The sequence below is a fragment of the Lygodium microphyllum genome, chromosome 30 (genome assembly GCF_053477565.2).
Source record: "Lygodium microphyllum isolate KBCC chromosome 30, Lygodium_microphyllum_v1.1.10, whole genome shotgun sequence".
NCBI lineage: Eukaryota > Viridiplantae > Streptophyta > Polypodiopsida > Schizaeales > Lygodiaceae > Lygodium > Lygodium microphyllum.
The window spans coordinates 5,419,431-5,446,150 of record NC_141164.1 but is presented as its reverse complement, the minus strand read 5'-3'; the positions used below and the strand labels follow the sequence as shown (position 1 = coordinate 5,446,150).

The following is a 26,720-nucleotide window of genomic DNA, read 5'->3' as shown; positions in this document are numbered from 1 at the left end:
TTAAATAGGGTTGGGTTGCTAGATGACAGGCTCTTTCACTTCAACTTCCCAGATGGACCCTTCCACTTCAGCTTCTTGGATCTTATTGCCTTAGATATGCTTGCCTTAGACAACACTTAAGGCTTCCTAAGAATGCTAAGGCTCTATGCTGCCTGAGACATCTATGGTTAAGACATTTTGGAAGACAACAAGCTAAATTGAAACCAACAGCCAAGACCTTTAGATAAATAACTTTGCCTTTGTTTGCATAATATCACCACTGTAAGTTGGACAATTTGTTGCCGATGAGTGACTTGATATTTATCTTTATAGACACAAATTCCCAACCCATAGTAAACAGTAAGCTTCACATTCCTACATGGAAACTTTCTTTAGCCAGTTGTTCTAACGTCAATCACATGCTTCTATTTGCCAAACTAGACTACTTCATGAAAGATTTTTGAGTTACACTGCTCGCTGGAAAAATGCTTGCCTCTTAGATTCCAGGAAATCTCTAGTAATGAGCTCGAGCTGTCTATTTTCTGTGCGCATACACAGAATACACCAGAGAGAATTGTTCAGAGTGTTCAGAAACCGAATTAACTTAACTCATACAGACCATTTACTCCTGCTGTTTGAAGCTACTGAGCAAAACTTTCAGGCAAAGGAAATTTTCTTGATGCTTCCCCTCTGCATGCTCCAGATCAGGTACTCATCACACACTCGTAAAACCCCTGTACTCTCAGATTCACACGAAAACAGCAAAAATTCCATGCCATAGAAAAGGCAACATCTACTAACTTTCGGTAGCTTGTGCTAAATGCAAAATAATATCTGTGAACAAAAATAACCAGATTTCCAAGCGTCAGCACTGTCCCCGCACTGCCAGCAAATTAAGTTCAATAAAATGCCAGACCACCAACTCAAGGCACCTACATTTTATATCAATTGGCTAGCCGATCTATTCGTGTAAGTGGTTGTGTGCCAATAATCTACTAGTGGAGTGTGTTATTGCAAGGCCACTCAATGCCCTAAGTCTGTAAATACCTACTTCAGTCAGTTCGTTACAGGTTCAATTCTCTGCTGTGATCACTGAAACAGAGATCGAAGCTCTGCAAAAGAATACCGTTTACAGACCCTTGGCTAAAATTAGTTAGATTAAGCAAATGAAGTGAAACACTAGGTAAGTTTTGATGTTACAAAACATGCCCAGAATGTTCCAGCTTGATTATACAAAACATGGCAATGGCTTTAGTGGTTTCTAAGTTCCTGTGGATGATCCTTTTGGTTTGTTTATGTATACATGGTTCATCATATCCTAGCAATGTCTATAACAATTACTCTGCCAGAGAAATAAGGAAGTATTTCCAGTGTGTCAAGAGCAGAAGATGAAGGCACTATGACAACTCCACCATCAGGCCAATGAAGACACCTAGTTTTACTGTTGAACTGTATTGTTGCTACTGTTGTTACCGAAGTTATTTGAAAGGAAGTGAATTGCATTAGCTATTTGAAACAAAGCCATATTGTTTTGTCTTTCATTTTCTCGTTTTTCCTTCTGGAGTTGTACATTGGCTTCAAACTCACTTCTTCTAATGTCAGAAAGCTCTCTTTGCCATTCATTGCGCTCTTCTTCCACCTTTTGAAAGATGTCTACCAACTTTCTGAAGCTTTCTTCCAAGTCTTCTTTTATCAAAGGAGCCCCCTCAAGTTTAAATCTTTTGTAGCCATTACTGGACTCCTTTGCATTGCGGTAATAATCATTTCTACATGTCACATTTGTGACCAGGTCTGCTTCATCAGATGATGCATTTTCAAATGCATGTGCACGTGCAATGCCATCAACATCAAGTTCCATATGTTCTTCACGAGCATGCACACTGTCAGTGGCATCAGATCCTGGTAGGTGCAGTTTGTATGAGAAAACTAAAGCAAAGTGCAGATGCAAGGAACACATAATTTGCCAAAAATTTTGTAATTTTAAAACAGAGAAGGCAAACCTAACATGTCCCCAGCTGAGTCCATTAGCATGTTGCCTCGGAGGTTGCCCCTTGATCTACCATAGCGGCTCTCTATTGCCTTGTACAGATCAGAGTCAAATGTGCCTGGCAGCTTCGCAGATTTTCTTTCACGAATCATCATGGACCAGTATGAATGTTGGCCAGGTGGAATATTCTGCTCATAGTTGTAAATTGCTTTCCACTCTTTGAGGACCCTGTTCCATCTGTTCATGCATTGGGTCCCAGTTCTTCGAACCTCTGACTTGGCACACACCTCAGATATATAGTCCCACCGCTGATTTTTGGATTTCACATCATTAGGAAGCTTCTTGCTCTCAATCAGCTCTTCAAGGCGAAGCTTGGCAGCCACCAGCACAGTGGTCTCAAGTGGGTCCCAGTTGTCAAACGATGCATTTTTGTTGCCGTCTTGCTGGTCACCACCAGAGCGAGCCACATCGTCTCCCATTTCTCCACCAGCCTCAGACTGGGCACCTTGAGAAGCTAGTGGGGCATGAGGCAAATCGAAGTCAGTACCTTTACCAGGAGTATTGTTACTGTTGTTATCAATGGAGGGTTGACCTTGAACTGAGGTCCTTGCTGTGATGCCTTTACGCTTCAAAAGGTTTTCACTTGCTGATACTCGTGAGGGTGGACTACTTCCAGCAAGGCAGTTCAGTGGCATTCGAGATGATGGAGGCATCCGAATGGGTGTTGTTAGGCCCCTTGGAGAGGGCGATACTGTTTGGACCCTTGGATCCAGAAAGGGAGACAAACTTTTGGAAACAGGAGGGACAGTGGACTTCTCCATGTCTTGATTCCAATTAGCATTCAAGTCCCAGGATAAAGAAGAATTCATGGCAAAGCCACACAAGGAAATCCCCATATTTGCTGCAATCAAGAAAGACTATTTTGTTTCACTCTTGTACAAAAAATTATACACGACAGTGAACCACTGAAGCATGTGCATATCCATTTAAAACAAGGCATTTGATGTCCTCCGCAACAAGAAGCACATGAAACCTGGGCCTAAATGCCTGTCACATGGCACAAGAGCTAGTAAACATGCATTAGAAGCCAGGCATTAAATACACCAACTTCCCATTCTATGAATGATCATCAAACCCCAATGTCCATTGTTTCTGCAGTATACCTACCAGCTATATGATTAGACTGAACTACATGATGTATATGCACTAGAAGACAGGCATCCAAACACACTTGCCATTCTGTACAGGTCATCACTCCAAAATATGCGCTGTTTCTGGAGTAGATGTATCAGCTCTATAATTTCACTTGACTGCACCATGTGTGTGTATGAATACATGCCTTTTCTACATACAGAAAAAGATCTAAACCTTGCAGGGTACTTGTGATAAAAATGAAACAATCATGAGTTTGATAGAAAGTAAAAAAACACTGTTTAATGATTTTAGTAGACATGATATGACTAGGGGATTCTTTTAAACAAGATGGGGAAAGCTATAAAGATACGTAGGGTTTGAAAAGAAAATATTGAGTGTGTGAACACACCTAACGTAGAGTGAAGATGTAACCAGCCTTCCTTCCATGGATGGGTGGTAAATCCCTGATTAAAACTTAATTACAATAGCAAACAATTAATGCAAATCTGAAAATACAAATTTGCCTACTCATCTTGGACAAAGCACACCCGATTGGCCCCAAATTTGGCGCCCCTTTCGATATTTCTTTAGCTTTATTGAAGAAGAAGTTGATTTACAATGGGATTCTCCCATTCCCCATTGCAATCCAAACTCCCCTTGCTATCCAAAGTGTGACCAATAAGACTTCAATTTGATTTTCCCCTTGATTCGGGCACTTAATTGGCCTTCACCCACAACATAGACGATAGAAATGCCCCAAATTGAATGGTTAGCTAGTCATCCACCTGAATTTAGCTGAAATTCACCTTCAACCCTGAAAAATCCAAGTCTTGGAGCTTCCAATTTCTGGCACACTTCTCGAGGCTGCAGCACAAAAATTTGTAATTTCTCAACCTCCAAGGATCCAAATGCTAAGATCTTCAGAGCAAGGTTGTGAAATGGCTGGGAGATGAGAGAGAAAATTCAGAGTTTTGTCGTGAAGAATGACTGAAAATCAGTCAAATGTAGCTGTTGCCTTGCCCCAACAGCTTGTAGATGCAAAGAACTGAAGAAATTTAGTAATTTACTGCTGCTGCCCTATCTCAACAACGTGTAAATGCTATCACCTATTATTGATTGGTCTTCTCCTACCCCTCGCTACCTTAGAAGGTCATCCAATGGCGGCAAATCAAACCAGTAGCATCTCCTCCCTCTCTCTTGAAAGTTAAATACACTAAAAATGCCTCTCTTCAACCTCTAAAGACGTTTTTCAGTCTTGCATGGGCATTTTTGACAAGTGGCAGCCTTTCCAAATAGTTTTTTCAACATTACACATAATTAAATATTAATTTTCAGTCTTAAAATATGAAAAATTAATCTAATAATTATTTCGATGCCCTGAAACATAATCTAACTGGCCAATAATTAAATTGGCTAGGCATCTTTCACTCGTGAGTGTCTCTGTGCCATCTTTGACTATCAGATTGGCGTTAGGTATCGTGAAACACCACTTCTATAGTGTCACCAACTGACACTTAATGGCCAAATGAATGACCTAGGCCAACAATTGACACCACATACTACCAAGTACCTGTGCAACATAACTTATAGCAACTTTTCCCTTTGATATCCCATGATTTCTCGGATCCCGGGCTCGTAAATTTACTCTAGTCCCCACCTCACATGTGCAACAGTTACTTAATCATGTGATTAAAAATTAATCCACATGTTAAGTGAGGTTTCAAAAATACATGTCCTCATGACAGAAGAACTCTTAACGGTTGAGAATGAGAATCCCATGAGCTGCCCCCTGCTTGAAGCAAGGCCCCAGCTCGTAGCAAAAGTCAATGCACGCCTGAATTGTTGACACAACCTACTCATCCTGAAGCCATGTATCTTCCCACGCCCATCCGCTGAAGCACTATCACACACAGCCCCATCTCACACAGCCCTACTCACCACAATCTCACCACCACAGGCCCGTCATCACAGCCCTACCAACACAGTCCACCACCAGAGATCAGACCATCCTACTATCACTCTGTCCACCACACCACCACAACCCTACCACCACCTCTCTGACCTCACCTTGTCACCACCTGCCTGCTCTTCGCTTGCAATTCTGCCCACACCATCACCACAGCCCTGCCATGCCCCGTCTCTACCCAGTACAAACTCCCAGTCCTGTCGCCGCCCACTATTCTGCACAACACTCCCACCCACTGCTGCCCCTCCTCCTGCCTATCTGCCACACCCGCACCTACACCAGCCACCTGACAGCGCACCTTCCCACTCCACCCACCCTACTTTCCCCCTTGATAGAGGTGCGCCCTTCTGCCTTCGGCCTCCTCATCCACTTTTGCAACCTCTGTACAATTTCTCACCCAAACAACCTCCATCTCCCCTGTTCTCGATCAACCACAATAAGCATTACTACAGCATAGTTGACCAAGAAGTGTCCACATCACATACACCTAGAGCTAGTGTATCACCCAAGACTGCAGCCAGTCATCCACCACTACTAGGGAGTTCCAATGCAGCCCCCCATCCACATGCGGCTGATGCCTTCCCACCCATTCACTTCGCACTGGACATAGAGTTGGCACTCAGGGACAAAGTGATGGCCCTTGAAACGGCTTCTCTAGCCTACAAAATGGTTGGGGCTCACCCGCCCATTTACATTCTTAAGGACTCCATCCAATCAGGTCTCACTAGCATCCCAGCTAGACTCACACAAGTGGTACCCCTAGGGAACGGGTGCTTTAGGCTTCAATTCAATTCACCTTAGCAAATCAAGGCAATGCTTGCTACCAGCCCGCTCGATGTCACATCTTCAATGGGATACTTCAACAAATGGATCGGGTCACAACTACTCCTCACTCAGAGATGGCACTATCATCACCATTCGTTTTCCCGGTCTTGATGAGTACTTCATACCATACATTTCTCAAATTGGTAGTGCCTTCAGCCATGCCATACAGAGGGATAGGACCTTTGCTGATAAATCCAAATTATCATACCCACACAGTCTTTACACTCCCCCAAGGGCCAAACCATCAAGATTTCCTTCATCCATGGATGATATCTCACTTAGCCACTCACATATACAAAACTCCTTGACCAGTGCTTCGCATGTAGAATGATTGCACATCTAACAACGGAATGCCTTAAGACACGATAGTGCCAGAAGGCCTTCAATGATGAGGGAGGCAATCAACCAAGGCTGTGAAGGAGAGGTGACGCAAAGCACCAGAGATGACACAACACTAGACAAAGGAGGTGGCAATGCCAATGATAGCAAGAGTACACAAATGAGAGACAAGAACAAGCACAGGAGCAGTGAGGCCTAGAGCTACAGAGACGGGCAAAGGGGCAATAGAGAGTGGTTAGGGACCTCAAACAGCCAATCCGCATTGAAACATCCCCCTAGGATCCAACTTGCATACGAGATACGACACGAGCCACATTCACAATGAATATAAGGGACTAGACATCAAACTCAACTCCTAGCTATAGAGCCAAACGAACTCATCCCTCAGCCTAGGAGCTAGCAAATGCTATGTCACGACAACATCCCAAGGGTTGGCATCTATTATATCATCCAGATGGGTGCTAGAAGCATTGGTCATAGGGAAAAACACCGCTCAAAGGCACAAGCTACTTGGGAATCAATACCTTTGTTGAAGAGTTGCTTTTCCTACTTCCTTCCTAAGAATATTGCTAAGGACAACAACCATTCATAAGGGGGGAAGTGTTATATCCTTGGATACTTGGATGAACACTAGGAGCATTGGTCATGAACTAAGGGCACTTCAAGGTTAGGGCAACCAAGTCCTATTTATAAAACTCAAGGCCCTATTGTACACATTTATTGTGTGATCACTACTCTTGGACTCTTGGCCCGTTGGCCGACACATCCATAGACATGGATGGTGTGGGCTAGTGGTATGAGACACCACTCCGCACCTAGTATACTGTTGAGAAACCCTTCACCCGCAGTTTGCGTTTTTGTGTTTCTATGTTTTGCGTTTAGGGTTTGCAGCCCCAAAAAGGGGCGCCACCCTAGACTGACTATGCCTATTTATAGGCCACTCTCTCACTCATTCTTTACGGTTGATTCATTCAATATGTCACCTCTTCTCTCCAGCCTCCCCACTGCCCTCATACCCCTTCAGGAGGACATTGTGGTTCATGGTTCGTGGCTATCTTTATCATCTTCCTTGTGCTACGGCTTGTTCCCTTGTATCACATTCAGTCCATGATTCAAAACTTCATCATTCCATTAATCAAAGTTTCTTCTCTCTTCTCTTCTCTTCTCTGTGTGTGTCAAGTTCACTCCGTGTTCCTCCCCACAAACCCTACTGTCTCGCTGGTACGTCATCTTCTAACATGGTATTAGATCTGGATTTGCTCAAACAGCAGCAAAGATCCTCCACTCTAATGAAGGCAAAGACCGGTGGCAAGTTCGGCATCCACTTCTCTTCTTCCGCTGCATCAACATCCTAATTGGCGGCTACTCCCTCCTGTGTTTGCTGTTTTCCAGCATGCATTCAGGGCTGTTACTGCCACCTCTACCTCCCTGCTACTAGCGGCTCCTCCCTGCTACTGGCCGCTGTTCTCCACAACATGGTTGCAGATTTTCTCTCTCCTCCCTACTGTCGCTACTGTTTTTTTCTCTCCTCAGCCTGTCGCAGTAGATTTTCTCTCCACTGCTTGCGCTTGCTGTTTTCTCTCTCCTACAGCCTGTGTTTTTAGTATTTCTCTCTCCTCACCTGCATTTTTCTCCTGGTTGCAACCTCTTACTACTAATCACATCCTTCTTCAGCAAGGCACACTAGTATCCATGGCTTCTTTACCAACAAAAGACCAGACTACTAGGTGCTCCTATTGTGGCATCATCGAACACACCACCAATGCCTGCCGACTTTGACCTTTGTTCCCCACCCCCGAGAGTATATGCGTCTTCCACCAGGCACTCCTTGTGCCACCTCTCCTTTCTAGGCAACAGAGATCGTTATGTATCGACTATCAAAGTACTATGCTCAAGGCCATAAGACGCATCTAATACGCACTAAGTCCTTTCGAGCACATGGAATATCCATTGGTGCTACGACCTCCTGGAGATCGTCACAATGCCAGTGATAGTCTTCCCCCACCTATTTTCGAGTACAGTGCCTACCACGGCCAGTGGTTCTACAATCCACTCCATCAAGAGACAATGAATGTTTGATACCATCTCGTCAGTCTGCTCCTTCGAGAGACATTGGCTGCTCAACTCCTTCCTCTTCTATGGCTTCTCAGTCCACTCCATTGAGAAGCACCGCAAATAACACAACACACGAAGACATGCAATCCAATGTGACATCCTAGGTGCTGTGAAATACTAACTGAGTATGCTAACTAAGTAAGCTAAATCTGGCCTAGTGTGAATTAATCAAAGAAGTTTTCCTACAACAGAACGATAGGTGTGTGCATCGAAGGGCTGTCCTAGGGTATCCTTTGACAAGTGGACAGTAGGATCAAGAGGCATGGCCACTGACCGTGTCTGATCCGAAGTGGTAAGCTTACCTATCTTGTCATTAGGCGTGTGTGTGTATGTACGACACCCGAAGATTCTGAAGTGGAAAATAACAGGCCGAGAGCCAGAAAATGCCTCATACGCGGTCTTCTGAGGAAGAGCGGCAGTCGAACACCGGTTGAGGATGTACACCGAAGTGTTAACAGCCTCGACCCACAAGCCCTCAGGAAGCTCTGCTGTGAACATCATAGAGAGTGCCATTTCCATGAATGTGCAGTTTCTACGCTCTACGACTCCAATCTGAGAGGGGGAGTTGGTAGAGGTGAGCTGGCGAGAAATATCATGCTTCTGTAGAAACTCGGAAAACTCATGGGAGATAAACTCACCGCCGCTGTCACTCCTCATGCACCCAACACAATGACCAATCTGGTTATGAACCAACAACACCCAAGCAGAAAAATATGTGAAAGCATTTGACTTATGCTTGAGAAAGTACACCCACATGTATCGAGAATCATCATCCACTATCAAAAAAAAGTACAGTGCGCCATTCAAAACAACAGTGGATGTCGGCCCACAAAGATCAACGTAAATCAATCTAAGAGGCTCCTCAACTCTATGTGTAGACTGCTGAGGAAATGGGGTACAATGTTGCTTTCCGAGCTGACAGGCTTTACAGACATCTCGAGCTAGCTTCAAGCGTGGAAGGCCCTCAACCAGCTCACGGCGTTACAACTCATAAAGTGAGTCATAATCAAGATGCCCTAAGCGAAAATACCAAAGACACTCATTGTGTGTAGGCTCCCGAGATGTGGCTAAGGCCTGGAAGCTATGGAACACAGAGCTCTCGGCACTCGGCTCGGTGAGAAAATGAGTCATGTGGTATAGGCCATTAGGTTGTGCCTCACCGCAAGCAATCACTAAACCAGTCTGAGAATCAAGGACCTCGACTGTGGTCATTGTAACGAAAACTGCTCGCCCCAACCTGCAAAGCTTCTGAACAGATAACGAGTTCACCCCAAGCTGAGGGACATGATATATATTGTCCAGCAAAAGCCAGATACGGACCTTTGTCAGTGGTAAAACTGACGCAACCTTGAGCCTGAATCTTGACCGAGGAGTTGTTTCCTACACCGACCCACTCGGCTGCAAGGGGTCAGGTACGGAAAATGTTCTCTATAGGAGTCATGTGATGTGTAGCTCCATTGTGAAGTATTCAGCTGTGACGAGTGGGCCTCTGTAGTAACCTCGTCAGGAGACAACTCACAGATATGAACGAGACTTGGATCGGATGTCTCTACGGAGACGATGTGGGCCTCTACAGACCAGTCAAACAAGCCCTCTGGAGCTGAGAACATTGTCGATTGAGATGGCTGTGCGGTGACAATGTGAGTCTGACCTTTAAACTACCCCTTGCCGTCACCCTGCCTCCCCTGCTGGGGGTTGCCTGACTGAGGGGCGGGGGTCTGAGACTTAGGTTTGGTGCTGTGTCTCATGCCTTTGATCGACACTCGTCGTCAAAATGGCCAGCCTTTTGACAATGTTGACAATACCTATTCTTTTTAGGTACATTCTACCACCCAAATTTGAGTTGTGACTAGGAGTTTCCTTGAGAATCCCCAGATTGATTTAGCTTTTCAATTTAATTTTGATTTTGAGTGGAGGTTTGCTTTGGTTTGCCCTTCCCTTGTTGCCCTTTTTAAGAATGGCTAAGAAGAGCCCCCTCTGAAGAGGAATTCATACGAAACTGATCAAACCACCGTGCGTAATGCAATTGCTGACACTCAAATTCATAGAATGTAAGCATGGTAGGTTTTGAAACTATTCCTTCCACAAAATTTAAGTATTTCTTGGGGAGTTTATTTAGGAACAACGTGACCTGATCGTCAGAGGACTTGGGAGTTGCCATAGTGGAGAATTCAGCGAGGAGACGCCAATACTCAGTCAACTTGACTTTCAAGTCATCCCAGTCAGTGATTTTGAAAAGCTGAAGCTCATGGTCAAGATTAATACGACAGGTCCTATCTCGAGCCGCATAGCGGTCAGTCAAGTGTGCCCATCACTCTGACGCTAAGTCAAAATACTGAAGCTGAGAATGAAACTCTAGCAATAAGCCCTGCATCAGCTCGACAATAGTGGAGGCATTCCTAGCCTTCCATGAGTGGACGACCTCATATGGAACAAATGCAGGATCGGATTGGGGTTTCAACCCCTGCATTAAATCCCATAGATTCTGTGAATCAAGAACATGTCTCATCAAATTCGACCAAGTAGTAAAGTTTGATCCGTTAAAACGAGTCTTGTCATTAAATGCATTCTTGACAGAAGATGAGCTAGAACCATGAGGTGTTGGACGGGTGGAGTAAGATGATGGTGGAAAAGATGGTGGAGGTGAGAGTGTCTGATAAGAGTAAGGAGGGAGAAGAGGTAGGTAGGCAGATGTAGATTGTGAGTTTCCAATGAGTGCCGATTGATGCGGAGGCACTGAAACATGAACGTTTCCATAAGGTGCCAGTGTAGGAGGAGGTACTCGGACACAGTAGCCTTGTCCAAAGTAAGGCTGGGACACAGCATTATGACCAGAAGGTCCACTGGGCAATGCCATGGAGGCAAACTGTGGAGGCAACTGATCCACACTCGGGAGAGACCGAGTGAAATACCCAAGCTGCAATGATCCCAAAAGTGTGTATGAGGTAGGTGAAACACCACCCGGTTGAGGGAAGGATGAGGTCCTAAAGGATGTGTCTATGTTTCCATAACCCCCCGATCTGATGTGCGGTGTAACATGAGGTGTCTGAAATGGAAATGGTGTAAATGGAAGTGGCGAAGTAGTGGAAGAATATGGTGGGATGGATGGGTTTTGAAAGTGAGATGTATGAGGTGCAGATTCTTTTTGTTCATTTTTATCATTTAAAGACTAAAAATGAAACTGTGAAGATGATGATGATACACCATATAATGAAGTGAAAGAAACACAAAATTCATTCTGAGAAGGACAGAATAAGAGTTATCTGGCTTTTTCTTATAATCCCTGCGACGTGTATTAACATACAAGAATTGGTCCTCTAGAGAACATTTTCCGTAGTCAACAGACTGGAATCTTTCTTCCACATGATCTCTACCAGTATATTGCAAAACAGAAGAGATAAAAGAAAAAGGCACAAAAGACAAATCAAAAGTACCTTGCACCGGAGAGAACGGAAGAGTCTGAAAAAATGGAACATACTCTGGATCTTGCTCTCCAAGATGGGGGTCCATCCCTGATGGAGGTCTCGACAGCCCTGCAACATCATCAAACTTACGCACAACATCTGAAGAGTGAAATCCATGCATATCTTCATTTAGAAGCTATATGACAGCAGTGCAGATGATCAGCAGTCATTTGCCAGGTAGAAATAGCAGCAATCAGCGTGTGGAGGGCTGGAAACAGATGCCAGACTGTAGGGAACAATGATGAACAGCAAGGGCTGAGATGTCCTCTGTGACTGGGTTGTGGGCAGCAAGCTGGTAACACCTAAGACTTGCAAAAATGAGATTGTGAAAGAGTGGAGGGTTGGCTGCCAATTTATAGAAAAATAAGGGTTTTAGATCCTCTCCCACTTAACTTTCTCGATCCGCTCCCCATTTTAGGATTTTGGCTAAAATAAGCCTAAAATAAGCATGTTTTGGAGTTGTTTAAGTGGCTAAGTGCATTTCTTAGCACAACAGGGATTTGTCTCCAAGTGAGGAGCCTTTGGAAGAAACTTTTGATAGGGAGGCTTCAAGATATGACACCTTCACATGGAGGACCATGGCAGCCCAGCATCCACTAGATCGTTTAGGAGATTAGGATTGTAGATTTAGAGAGAAGCTTTGAGGTCAAATGTGCAGCTGCCATTATCAGAACATGGAGATATATATCATCCAGGCTTCACCAGCTACCTCTGACTAGAATCAAAAGAGAAGAGGCTGCCATTATCAAAGCATGGAGATATATATCATCCAGGCTTCACTGGCTACCTATGAGTACAATCAAAGAAAAGAGGAGGCAGCCCCTTCTCTTCAATCACTATTTGAGATTAGAGTAGGGTCATACACTTGGACAAAGGACATACTTATCATGGCGAGATTCTCTTTACAAGTAGCTTCATCCATGGGAGATTGGTTTACATTCCAAGAGCTACCACATGAGACAAAGACAGAGACTACAAGGTCTTAGGGGAGCTTGAGCTATGAATCATGATTCAGGCCATGACAGAGGAAGTTCCACCAAATTGGCGTACAAATATGGGCACTTCTCAAACTTGGATCAGTCCCTTCTCTAGAGGGGACATTCTTCTATTAGTCATTGTGACTAGCAAAATCAGGACATTCACTTCAAAGGACTGTGACCAAACAACATTCACTAGATGCTCCAAATAAAGGGTTGGAGTAGTGGCACACTTTGAGAGGAAGTAGCACATCGACCTAGATCCAACCACCTGTCTTGTAGATGGATGGAGATATTGGGCTTATGATAGGAGACCTTTATAGAGATTACAATGGGATCCACAAAAGTGAGTGCGGAGGGATCTGTTCCTTAGTAGACCATGTGGCATGGCCTTCTTTGGCTACACTACTAGGCTAGGAAGGAGGATACTAGCTAGGCCAACTCCCATTAGCACAAAGAGGGATCTCAGATGAGTTCTTATATGACTTTTGGAGAAGGCTACATGATAGCTTTAGACCTAGTAAGATATATCTCTTCCTACAGCTTGTAGCTCATGAGAGCTTAGCAATGGCACTTGACTTGGATACAAAGGGGATGCAGTAACATGCACAACATGTACGAGCCACACTCCACACACACGAGGGGATTCCCCTAGAGCCCAAGAGGTATGGAGGAGAGCTCTTAGGATGGTAGTCCATGGCACAAAAAAGACCATCGTGGCGACTTGGGGCGTTGTCATTGGGTCATAGATAGAGGCCCAACATGTAACTATAAGGAGGGAGTTTTCCTTTTCTTATCATTGGACAGCATCTAAGCAAGATCCTCACTCTAGATTACTCGAAAGACTGATTCGCAAGGCTAAAGACAACAAAACAGCAGGTTGGATATTGAAGCACGTTAGTCTCTGGGGCTGGAATGACCAAATGCAGCAGTGTACCACCTAGCAGCAATCTCTATGCAAAGGTGGAGGCACAGTGCTGGCAGCCACCCAGAAGGGGTGGCAGCCATGCAGCAACGATGCAACCACCAGTGATGAGGGCAGTGACACCAAAGGGAGTGTGGCTGCCTACAGCAAGGGGGCAGCAGATGGAGATGACGATGACGACAATGACAATGACAACAACGATGATGACGATGATGATGATGATGATGGAGGGCTGGCACAAAGTGTGGAAAAGGGATGAAAACCGGCGTAGCTAGAATGAAACAGAGGGTGTTGGACAGCTAGTCAACAGCAGCAGATGTGGAGAGTGCTGGCAGCCAAGGCCCGAAACGCAAATGGCTGGAGTGCTCTGAAGGCTGGTTGCAGCCACCCAGCAGGGGTGGCTGCCTGCAGCAAGGGGGGCAGAACACGGAGATGATGATGATGATGACAACAATGATGATGGAGGGCTGGCACAAAGTGTGGAAGAGGGATGAAAAGTGATGTGCATATAAATCCCTTTTATGGAACATTCTAGGCCACAAAAATGTTGTCTTGTTCCAGAAGCAAAAATGCCTTTCTAGTACTGTTTAATGAGCCAAAACAATATGATAATTTAGAAGGAAATTTTAGGTAGCTCAACAAAAGCCAATATGATTGAGAGACAAATATCCGCAATAATTCCCCCATTTTAAAGGACAGATCTATACAGTTAATAAGATGAATGATCCATCTAACTCGAGAAATCCATGCATTGTCAATTCGTATCAAAATTCGAAATGTTCCTAGGTTTTGAGACTCTTGTTAGCAACAGAAAAACTACCCCATATTGTAACATTAACAGCAAGGGGGAATCTTTCCACGTATGGTCCCAATACCAACATCTAGACCACACAAGGGAATCACCTATTCAGGAGAACTGCATGAATGCAAACATCTAGACCACACAAGGGAATCCAGTATTCAGGAGAAGGCCAAAACTTTCCACTATCAAACAGCCATTCCGACTGTACAGTGTACAGAAGTACCAACTTAAGAGCAAAACTTCAGTTTCAGCCCTAAATCCCAGCAGTCCACCAGTGCCAGCGAGCTACACTCAGTGTGCTGCAAGACCCCTGTTTATTCCCTCCATGCTGGCCACTCAAGTGCATGACAGCCAATACAAATGAGTTCACAAAGATAGACAAACAGATCATAACCTCAAAAAGCAACTGAGACGTTGTTTGAACAAGGGGAAAATTTTAGGCAGCAGCTCACAGACTGAGATGAGAGATTGAGGGCTGTGATAAAGAAGAGGAAGTAAGACATAACAGGCAAAGCTGGAAGCATTGGTGCTGTTGTTCCCACCTTTTGAAAAGGCCCTTTAAATTGGACCTGAAAATGGCTGGTCTGACTGGTGTCGTGACAACGGCATAGGCAGGAAATTTGGGAATAATCACCACATGTAGAGTAAAAAGAAATTCCAGGGAAACAAAAAAGCAAGCACTGCTCAAGAAGTATGCCTTACTTGTGTGAACATGTTTTGGGCAAAACATAAAGGCATCAGTCTAGTGCGCACCCCATTGATGTGATTAAAAGGCAGATGGTCAGTAGACCAAAGACTCACATTTAATTTCCTAGTTGTTTAACAATGGTATCAGAGCCTTACGCCTCTCTGATTCTCCTTCTAAGCTCTTCTAAAGTTGCTCCACTCATTCTCTACAAACGTTCTTTGAAGCAATTTGTCACAAATTTGAAACAAAATTTCAATATCTGCTGAATTCTGCATCAAGACAGCAGAACTCATTTTCTCTTAGCCTTCACACAGATTGAGGGGAAATTTAAGTGCAACAGCAAATAGTTAGGACAGCCATTAAAACTTGCTTTCCTTGGCTATAATTCAGTAATCAATGCCAGAAATTCTCATTGATTGAAGAAGAATTGATCGTGGTTACTTCCTTTGCTGCACACAGCCCCACAACACACTAATTCTGCTTTGCTGCACACAGTCCCCCAACACCTGAATTCTGCTGTGTTCAGGACAGAAAACCCTATCTCTGACACACCCGAACAGAAAACCTGAATTTGACTGCACATGATTCAAGGTGCCTAAGAAGAAATTCAAATATACATCTAACACAAACAGCAGCACATTTCAATGGCTGGAGCAAACAACAGCAAATTTCACCCCAAAAATTGCTGAGACTAATTATTTAGAAGCTAAAGACTGTTGCCATCAGCAGTGTCTGTCAGAAGTGGTGCAGCAATGGAAGCATAAACAACATGCTGAAATGGAAGCATAAACAACATGCTGAAACACAAGACGAGAATGAATGAATAAACACAAATACAGATGAGGACTCGATGTATGCTTGGGAAACGGAATCCATATCAAACATGAGACAGCAACATACAACAGTGAGTCACTGGCTGTGTGGGCACCCTCGCACCGGCTCCTCTCTCCTCAAAAGAATCCACAAATGATGGCTGAAGTACATAGAGGAGGAGGAGCCCTAGCAATATATAGGCATAAAATGGGGAGAGCAATAAATGCAGTCGGCCAGCATTTAATGCTGGTCAGCCAGCATTAAATGCTCCCCAGCCCTAAAAAGGGCACCAGAAAATGCCATAAAAAATACTACATAAAATGTTGTAGCCTCTATAGCATAGATTCACACCTAAGCTGACTAATCTGCTAACACCCTCTCTCAGATCAGGGGTGATCTGATACAATACAATAGTACAATGATGGGGTATCATAAACATAGAACCACCAAAAGAACCATGGATATCCAAGCAGTGAGTGGCCAGCACACCACCAAGATGCCTCGGAGAGTATCTGACGTCGACATAGTTTTTCCATACGTGAATCAAACGTCAAACGCAAACGCGTATGAAAGTATGAAACGAGTATGATTCAAACCCTAGACCTGAATCATACGTGACCCTAATTTTTTAACATATTCTTAACAAAATATGAGAAAAATACACAACTTTAAGATATGATAAACATGATAAACATGTGCTAGTTTCAAAATAAAAGAACAATGCACAACTCTTGAACTTTGAAGACTGAGACTCGAGAGTTTGAGTCAATATAGAAGGATTCATGATTCATCATTCAACTTTCAAGGAATTGACATGATACATGATACATCTGTCATCAAGATTCAAGCCAAGTTGCCCAATGCCAACTGCATAGTAGACTAAAAACTGAAAGGGAACAACCAAAAGAAAAATTGAAAACTGTATAATTGAGTCACATCATATATCATGATTCATGATTCATCTGTCATCAACTAATCTACTCATCATCTTCATCATTCTCAAGAGTGCAGTCCTCCTCCTCCTCCTGCTCATCATCATCATCATCATCATCGTCGTCGTCGTCGTCGTCATCATCATCCTCCTCCCTCTAATGTGGACCAAGAGAACTCGAGCCAGAAGCATCACTAGTGCTTGCCTCCCTCTGTGGCACTAGCAATGAGACTACGATGTCCTCTTTCTCTCGTATCTGCTGCAATGCAAGCAATCTATCATCATCCTTCTCCTTGTTAAGCATGTCCAATGTAACCTCAATCTTTTCATAGCCTGATTCCTTAATTTTATTAATAAGACGAAGGTTTGTATGATATATACAAGCTGCTCAGTACGTTTTGGAAGCAATTTATTCCTTCTCTTTGTTTGAATCGGTGAAAATGTGCTCCAATTTCTCTCACAAGGAGAGGCACAAGATCCTTGTGAGAGTATTCTTAAAGCCAATTGCTGCAATCTAGGTACGCTCAGTGCTCACAGGCTGAAGCCTGAGAGAGAGAGAGAGAGAGAGAGAGAGAGAGAGAGAGAGAGAGATCTTACCTAATGATCAAAAAGTTTGGGGCAGCAGTATTTCCAAGTAGAGAGCTGTGTTTCCCACAGTTTGTGGAGTTCCTCAGGCTGAGTTCAGTCGTTTTCAGTCACGATTCCTCAAGAGTGTGTGTTTCAGACTACCTAGATCCAGGGAAAGAGTCGGCAGATAAAGGCGACCACATTCTATATGCTTTTGTGTAAAGTCGTCAACATTTTTTAATTTAAAAAAACGTCAAGTCTGATATGGGGTTTTCAAACGTCTGTTTTTTAGACGTTTACAGACGTCTGAAATTCATTTCAGACGCGTCTGAAAACAACTATAGACGTCGATGTCGATCACAACAGCACCACCTGAAAATAGAGATGAATCATAGCAGCTCTCTGTGTTATGTCACCTATGTCACTTAGGACATACAAGACCAATCTGCCAAACATGTCTCTGAACATGTGACCATGGAATCCCCACCTTTAGCCAAAACCACCAAAGTGTCCCCTCATGTGAGATTCAGACGAAAGCCTCCCGCTCTCTATCAAGTAACCAGTCCTTCATGAACCTGGATGTCAATCCTAGCTCCACGATTTGTACCTGCCAGACTTCAGTCGATACGTCCGGAATGTCACTCTTTGGATCCTATGCATCTGTATAGACATATAGATGAGGCACGGCTACCCCATCTCACCATCCTCTCACACTCCCTCTCTGGCATTGGAGAGTCGTGAGGGATGTTCGCATCACCACCACTAGAAAGCAGCTGAGGAAGGGGCCACTAAGCCCTTCCCACAATCCGAAAAAGAGGATCCCTTCCGCGCCTTGGACTTCACCTTGGCTGGAGGATTGGGATCAAAATCTGAGCCAGAGGATGACTCGTCGGAGGAGTCCGCGTCCCGCTTTGTCTTCTGCTCATTTTTCTTCTGGGAAGCCGCTAACTCTTTGCAGTCCTTCCTTAAATGACCTTTCTTGCCACAGTGGTAGCATTAGACCTTCGACTTCTTCATCTATGAACCCCTCTCTGAAGCTGCAAGAGCCTCACCTGAACCTCCATAATGTGACGGAAGCCTCCCCTATAGTCGCAAAGTAGCTTCAAGCTCAAGTAGCATGGAGGACATGTGAAGAAAACTGACAGGAGTCGCATATGTTTGCGCCCATAAAGCATTCGCCACTCCATCAAACACTCGAGGAAGCTTGTAGAGTACCATACCAACAAGATGTGCCTCTGATAGGGCAGACTGCATAGTGCTAAGCTGGTCCTGGAGTTGGATAACACGAAGTAGGAAGGATTGAATCGTATCTTTGGATTCAAACTTCAGTTGCTGGAGCTGGCCATAGAGAGTAATGGCCCTCATGGTGAAAGAAGCCTCGTACATCAACTGTAACTTCGACCATGCATCTGAAGTTGTCGTACAGGAGGTGACCGCCGGTAGGAATTCTTTGGAAATACACCGAAGTAAGGCCGAATAAGTACGGGCATCATCCGAATCCCATATAAGCACAGCCTCCTCATGGTTGTCTTCATCAAAATCAGATGGAACTAGAGAAGGTTGTCGAGGACGTGCCATAGCTCCGTTAACCACATACCATAACCGCTTCTGAATAAACCAAGCCTTCGTCACTACACTCCACGTGTAGTAATCAGGTCCATGGAGCTTGTCATCAGTGGATGTGCATGGAGGAGCCATCTGGAGAGGATTTAGAAAAGAAGTAGAGATAAGAAGGGATTGGGAGAGGGAACACAACCAAACCACGAGCATAGACTGCAAAAAACAAGAGTTCACATGTAGTATAACCCAAAAACTGATCAAAATAAAGCCAAAATCTGCTGCACAAAGTCAAAAAATCAGTTGAAATCTACTAAAAACAGCAAAAACGGCCTGTTCTGCCAGTTGCCCAGCCCAAAATAGTGCTGTAAACAGCAAAACACAGGCTGCACACTACCTAAACAGGTGTAGGGAACTGTCGCCAGCAGCCTGATGAGGAAAACACAGGCAGCAGGAGGTGTTGGACAGGCAGGTGATGCATATGCTGACCTAAACGCAAAGTATGGAAGCCAAAATCTGGTCGCAATCAGGTTGACAGCAGTCGCCAGGGCAGCAAAGGGTAAATCAGTCCTGAAATCAGTAATAAAACATAGCAGAAACACAAATCTTGAAATTTGATACCATGTCAGAAGTGGTGCAGCACTGGAAGCATAAACAACATGCTAAAATAAACTGCTGAAACATAAGACAAGAGAATGAATGAATAAACACAAATACAAATGAGAACTCAGATGTATGCTCAGGAAACGGAATCCATATCAAACACGAGACAGCAGCATACAACAGTGAGTCACTGGCTGTGTGGGCACCCTGGCACCAGCTCCTCTCTCCTCAGAAGAATCCACAAATGATGGCCGAAGTACATAGTGGAGGAGGAGCCCTAGCAATATATAGGCATAAAATGGGGGGGAGCAATAAATACAGTCTTCTAGCATTACCAACCCTAAAAAGAGCACCAAAAAATGCCATTAAAAATACTACATAAAATGTTGTAGCCTCTACAGCACAGATTCACACCTAAGCTAAGTAATCTACTAATAGTGTCATGTCATTAGTCAACCTCTGTTGCTGCCACATGGCAATCCCAGCCTATTGTCATCCTGGTCATTGCATGATAGCAAGTGGAGCATTCATGTGTATGTATCCCTCATGCCGCATATAAAAGAGACCACACTCTTTAAAGAATCCCAGCCGTCCAATTGGGCCAGAGAAGATATTTGGGTAATTTCAGCAAAGGATTGAAAAATCCGGGTTAAATTTTATTGTATCCTCTAGGTTGTGACCGTTGAGATAGATGAACATATTACCTACTATTGTAGATGATCCAGTAGAAAAGGATCAAGTTCCCATACAAGAAGAGACTGAGGAAGAAGATGTGGTACAAATGGGGCAGCTTCAGCAGTTAAAAGTGCACAAAAAATTACAGAAAGTTGTCTCATTGGGATGGATTAGAACACACCTAGGAAAGTATACACATTCACAATACTAAACAAGAATATAAGTGATTGTCACACAAAGTAAACAAGCTTTTGGGACATCCCAGTTCAATCAAAACGTAAAAACCAATACTACTTAGATAGATAGATTTTCGAGTGCCTACTATGGATAGAGAGGGTTTAGGGGAACCATAAAAAGTGTAAGTGTGGTGAGCACACAAAGGCCATGCTTATTCATGTGGTTAAAAGGTTGGTCTTTTAAGGCTCAAATTTAGTTTTCTAGCCATCTAACAACTGGCTTATCCTATTGATTATTAACACTCTGATCCACGTCCTCCATCTGGCTTTGTCTAGCCTACTTCCATCAAGTCCTATCTAGCTTCATCCAATTCCCTCCACTATACATGCAACATCATCATCATCAACTTCCTTAACTTTAGCTGCTATTCACACATTAAACAGGTTGATCCCGTAAATTAATTGGCCTTAGCCAATGCAATAGAAACATGGAATGGGGAGCAAGGAATGGGTACGGGACCGGGAAATGCGATAGGACAGGGAGACCCCATTCTGGGAATGGGACATTTAATAATAGATAGATTTGGGATTTTTCATCATTCTGAAATAAACAACTTCTTAAGTGTGGCACGGACAGGAAGGCTGATAGCTTGTTCTCCAAGTAGTAGATGGAGAAAATAGCACCAAAATGGATCACAAATGGGGGCAGCCACACAGAATGTGGCATTTTCAATAACATTCCTCCAGGTTGGAACATTTCCTGTGGGAGATACTACTGAGAACATGACAAGGAACGTTCCTAGCAGTAAAAATCCACTCCACATTGCCATCTGTTAGGGAAGGGCATTTCCACATTTCAAGTCCCCCGTCCCCTATGTTCCATGCTGAAATGGCCCATGTGCACAAGGGTGTTTTGCATGCGCATAACTGTCCCATGCCCTGAAACCCACGTGTATTCTATGATATGGCTACAACTCCTAATAATAAAATGCACACAGAATGTGGCATTTTCAATGACATTCCTCCAGGTTGGAACATTTTCTGTGGGGGATACTACTGAGAACATGACAAGGAACATTCCTAGCAGTAAAAATCCACTCCACATTCCCATCCGTTAGGGAAGGGCATTTCCACATTTCAAGTCCCCCGTCCCCTATGTTCCATGCTGCTATGGCCCATGTGCACAAGGGTGTTTCGCATGCGCATAACTGTCCCATGCCCTGAAACCCACATGTGTATTGGCTACAACTCCTAATAATAAAATGCAGGCTTTCATATACCAACTTACCTTCCCTTGTATTCCATAGAAATCAGAAGGACAAGCATATGGCCATGGTAGATCATGAACAAATAAGAACCCCATCAACCCTATGTCAAGGGTGAAAGTTGTACTCCGGAAAAAGTACCCCACAAGTACTCAAGTTAACAGGTGCACTCACATCTGCATACTTGAGCCCATCATTAATATACGCACGTAACTGAAAGCTTTACTTGGGGAAAAAGTACCCACAAGCACCCAAGTCAATGGGTGCACGTGCATTTGCATGCTTGAGCCCATCATTCACATACTCATATAACCCATGGGCATGTTTTGCCATCATGTGTAAAAATATTTGTGACCAAATGCAAGCTCAAAATATAACAATAACTATGGAGACTATGAAACTAAGAAAGCTTCAGCAATTACTTCTGTAATGAAAAATCATATTTCTGCGTACTTGGTTTTTGCAAAGCAAATTCATGAAGTTGACACTAATATGTCTATACTAGATGAAAGTAGAAGGGCTTTCTTGGATAAGTTCAGTGATTGTTTCTCAGATTCGTTACCAGGAGAGTTACCCCCTGAGAGGCTTGAAGATCATACCATAGATCTTATTCAGGGACTAGTCCGCCCAATAGGCCACCGTATAGGATCAGTGCAGCACAACAAAAAGAGATTATGACACAAGTTAATGAGCTTTTAGAGAAGGGACTAAGTCAGCCCAGTAGTTCTCCGTTTTGTTCACCTGTGTTGCTAGTTCAAAAAAAGGACGGCTCTTGGCGAATGTGTATTGACTATAGAGCCTTGAATAAGAACACGATCAAGAATAGGTTTCCGATTCCGAGGATAGATGACATTCTTGATCGATTACAAGGAGCATGAATGTTTAGCAGGATAGATTTGAAAGGTGGGTACCATCAGATCAGAGTCCGGCCAGAGGATATCTATAAGACTGCTTTTAGAACGACATTTGGTCTCTATGAGTTTTTAGTCATGCCGTTTGGATTGACCAATGCTCCTACTACCTTTAATAGGATGATGGATAGAATTTTCCGCCCTTATCGAAGTTTCGTTGGCACATTCTTTGATGATATGATTATCTTTTCAAAAAATGAAGAGGAGCATAGAAAACACTTAGTTACAGTCTTTAATGAGCTTAAGCATAATAGACTGCTCATTAATGGCAAGAAGAGTGAATTCTTTTTTAAAGAGATTCACTTCCTTGGGCACATAGTTTCTAAAGATGGTGTGAAGATGGATGCTGCAAAGATAGAAGCAATTGTCTCTTGGCCAGACTTGAAAACCGTTCATGATGTCCACAGCTTTCTTGGCCTATGCTCTTATTACAGAAGATTTGCAAGACACTTTGCAGAGATTGCCTCTCCTTTACATGCTCTTGAAAAGAAGGATGTCAAATGGCAATGGACTGACAAAGAGAAATCAACATTTAGATGTTTGAGGGGGAAAATGACTACAGATCTAATACTTATTTTGCCAGTTCTGTCTAAGCCATTCGTAGTGCAATGTGATGCATGTGGAAATAGCATTGGTGTTGTATTAATGCAGAATGACCATGTTGTGGCATACGAGAGTAGAGTACTTTCTCTCGTTGAAAGGACTTACCAAATTTATGAGAAAGAGTTATTAGTTGTGATCCATGCACTTTCTAGTTCAAAGCACTATTTGCTTGGTGCTGATTTTGTAGTGCAAACGGATCATCAAACACTTAGATACTTTCTTACACAAGCTAAATTGTCAGAGAAACACATGCATTGGGCAAAATTCCTATCTATGTTTTATTATAGTGCATGTGGAAGGCAAGAAGAATATAGTTGCAAATGCTTTATCTTGCAAACCACAGGTGTCAGCTGTTTCAATTTCTTATCACCATGAATTTGATGATATGAAAGAGCAATATGCCGATGACGAAGATTTCTCTGAAATCTATGAACAATTGACCAATGGCCAACATCATGATCATTATGTGTTCAAAGAAGGCTTTATCATGATGCATGGAAGACTATGCATTACAAAACAACTAAGGCCAAAAGTTTTATTAGAAAGTCATGCTCCACCATATGCAAGACATCGTGGTATTGATGCTACAGTCAAAGCGGCAGAGACGTTCTTCTATTGGCCAGCCTTGATATCTAATGTTGATGAATATATGAGATCTTGCAATAACCCTAGTTGCAATGACATTCTATGAATATATGAGACAGAAGGCACCAGGGTTATTGCAACCACTGCATATTCCAAAAAGGCCATGGGAAGTATTGCCATGGAATTCATTTTTTATCTTCCAAGAACTTCTTCAGGGAATGATGGAATTTGGACTATCATTTGCATATTCAACAAATAGGCACATTTCATTCCTGCAAGGAAAAAGGTTAAGTTAGAACACATGGTAAAGATATTTATACGTAATATCTTCAAGTACCATGGAATGCCACAGTCAATTGTCAGTGATAGGGACCCAAGAATGACTAGCTTATTTTGGAAAGCATTGTTTGAAAACATGGGCACTACGCTGAAATTTTCATCTTCTTTCCATCCACAAAGTGATGGACAGTCTGAAGAAGCAAATTCGACTATTTTAGATCTACTAAAGTGTTATGTTTTAGATCATAAGACTTCTTGGGAACACTACTTGCCATTGGTTGAGTATGCATACAATAATGCAGTGTACTCATCTACTAGCAAAGCACCTTCTGAGATTGTGGAAGGTGGAAAGAAACTGCCTCCCATTTTGCAGACAAAAGATAACATTTTTGAAGTAGATCGTTATGTAAAAGATTAGGAAGAAGCATATAAAAAGGTCAAGTATGCCTTAGAAAAGTCACAAGCTAAATAAAAAAGAGCTACTAATAGTCATCGTCGGGAACTCTTGTCCAAAAACAATGATTGGGTCTTATTGCGTTTTAAAAATGCACGTTTGAGAAAACAGAAGGGTAAGAAACATTTGTTTCCAAAGCTGAGTATGCGTTACTATGGCCCTTTTAAGACCTCAGAGAATATCAATGATGTGGCATATGGACTAAAATTGCTAGAGAATTGGAAAATTCATAATGCATTCCGTGTGAGCCTATTGAGACTATTGAGGCCTTTTATTGGTGAAGTGCCAGAAGATATGGTTTAAGAGGAACAACCTTAAGTAGAGGAATTAGATGAGATTCTAGTTCCTGAGCAGATCTTGGCACATAAGGATAGGAAAGTGAAAGGTAGAGTTATAAGAAGATTTTTGGTGAAGTTCAAGAACTATTCACCAATGGATACCAAATGGATGGAAGAGGCTGAATTGGCAGATTCACCTCAATTATTGCAACTCTACCGAGAAGCTTTCTTACTAGAATCTACAGTGACTTAGAATGCTTTTTGAAGCAATATACATTCTCTATTGTACAATTGAATACTGCATCTCATTGAATAATGCACAATGTATGGTTTACACTTAGCATTAACATGTGTATCATTGAATGAAATCTCAGTGCTTTGAAGTTGTATTTGTTACACTTCAGTTGAATGATTATACATGTTGTGACACTAATAGTTCAGAGATACGTGCTATCGCCCTGTGTTGCATCCGGAAACATGTATATTAGAAAGGCTCCTAGTGATCATAGTTGGATATAAGATGTGATCCTCCACCTATGTGAGACTTGAACTTGCAATGGCACAAATGGTAGTGGGAAAACTCCTACCATCGCCCCGTGTCATCTGTTAGCAAGTGATACATGCGATGGCACTAATAACATGGAGAATCTTGTTATCATCCTATATCATCCGTTAGCATGTGTGGCATGCAATCGAGGTCGCTTGATTCTTTCAAGAGAGGGATATGTCACCGGGTGGTGATACTTTTTGCAGTTGCTTTCCTTATTTACTTATATAAATATTTTATTTTTCTTTTCTTTAGTTACTGTTGCTTTTTACCCCCAAAGTTCTCTTGGATTAAGCCGGGATCTTTGCATGGTCAGAAGAGGCAGCCATTGGGACAAATTGAACTAACGGTTTGTCTGAGCCTTAGGACCAGTTCCATATTGAATGGGCACTGAAGAATAGAATGCCAATGGTTTGGGACTATGTGCTTAGCTACCGGAGATTGGTGCAGGACAATGAACCTGGCGAAGACAGAAGATGCACATGTGAGAATGCTCGCAGAATAAAAATCATCGTAACTAAGCCACATTACACTTTTTGATGTGGTTGCAATCATAAAAGTTGCTCAAAACAACTTGAGAAATGTAGAGGTCACCACTCCTAAAATTTAGGGAGTTACTATTTTTGGACCCCAGAATCTGTTCACGTCATTATCTTCGTTTTTCCACGAGGATTAATTCTCTGGTCTGTGCAAAGATCAAATTTTGCACCAATCATGGAGAATTTTAGGCCGGAAGGTTTAAATGGAAAAATTGTTACATGTATGCCATGTGGCACAAATTCCCGAGAGAGAGAGAGAGAGAGAGAGAGAGAGAGAGAGCATTTTTTTAAAAAACGTAATAGGCATGGGAGGTAGATCTGAGAGTAAAGTTTTGAGGAGCTGAGGGCAGATTGCTACATCAGCTATGGAGAGTACTTCTTCGTCTAACTCATGTACGAAGGTAGAGCTTGCTCCCTCTGGTCAACTCTCTCTCTATTCTCAAAAGGAAATGCCATGCATGATTGACTGATTCCATCGAAGGTACAATTATGTGTTTTCTTTGCACTTTTCTGAGGCAAGAACCTCACTGTCCAGGTTCAAGAGCAGCTGTTGGCTTTTCCAATGCAAGAACTAAAGCAAGTGATGACCATGCCACACAAGAACAAGATTTTTCAGTTCTGATTTAGTGTTATTTGTGGGACTGTTTTACTACTGGAATGATGCTTTCCTAAAAGGGATGTTGAAGGGATGTTGTTCTGGATATGCTGGAAAGTAAGAATAGTGAATACAGAGTTC

General features: G+C 43.0%; 1 protein-coding gene across 3 annotated transcripts in view; it reads right to left on the bottom strand.

Moving 5' to 3' along the window:
- Nucleotides 1–1,118: 1,118 nt before the first annotated feature.
- LOC148009512 (uncharacterized) overlaps nucleotides 1,119–26,720 on the bottom strand; it is an 80,610-nt gene continuing 55,008 nt past the window's right edge. For 2 of the 3 annotated variants that reach the window (XM_087672423.1, XM_087672424.1), the window contains exons 8-10: nucleotides 11,780–11,878; nucleotides 1,980–2,867; nucleotides 1,119–1,878 (exon numbers count right to left, since the gene is read on the bottom strand). In XM_087672423.1, the coding sequence (XP_087528549.1) occupies nucleotides 1,418–1,878; nucleotides 1,980–2,867; nucleotides 11,780–11,878 (1,448 nt within the window). In that variant the 3' untranslated portion in view covers nucleotides 1,119–1,417. The remainder of the gene's footprint in view (nucleotides 1,879–1,979; nucleotides 2,868–11,779; nucleotides 11,879–26,720) is intronic. The other variant, XM_087672425.1, reaches the window with a different exon arrangement.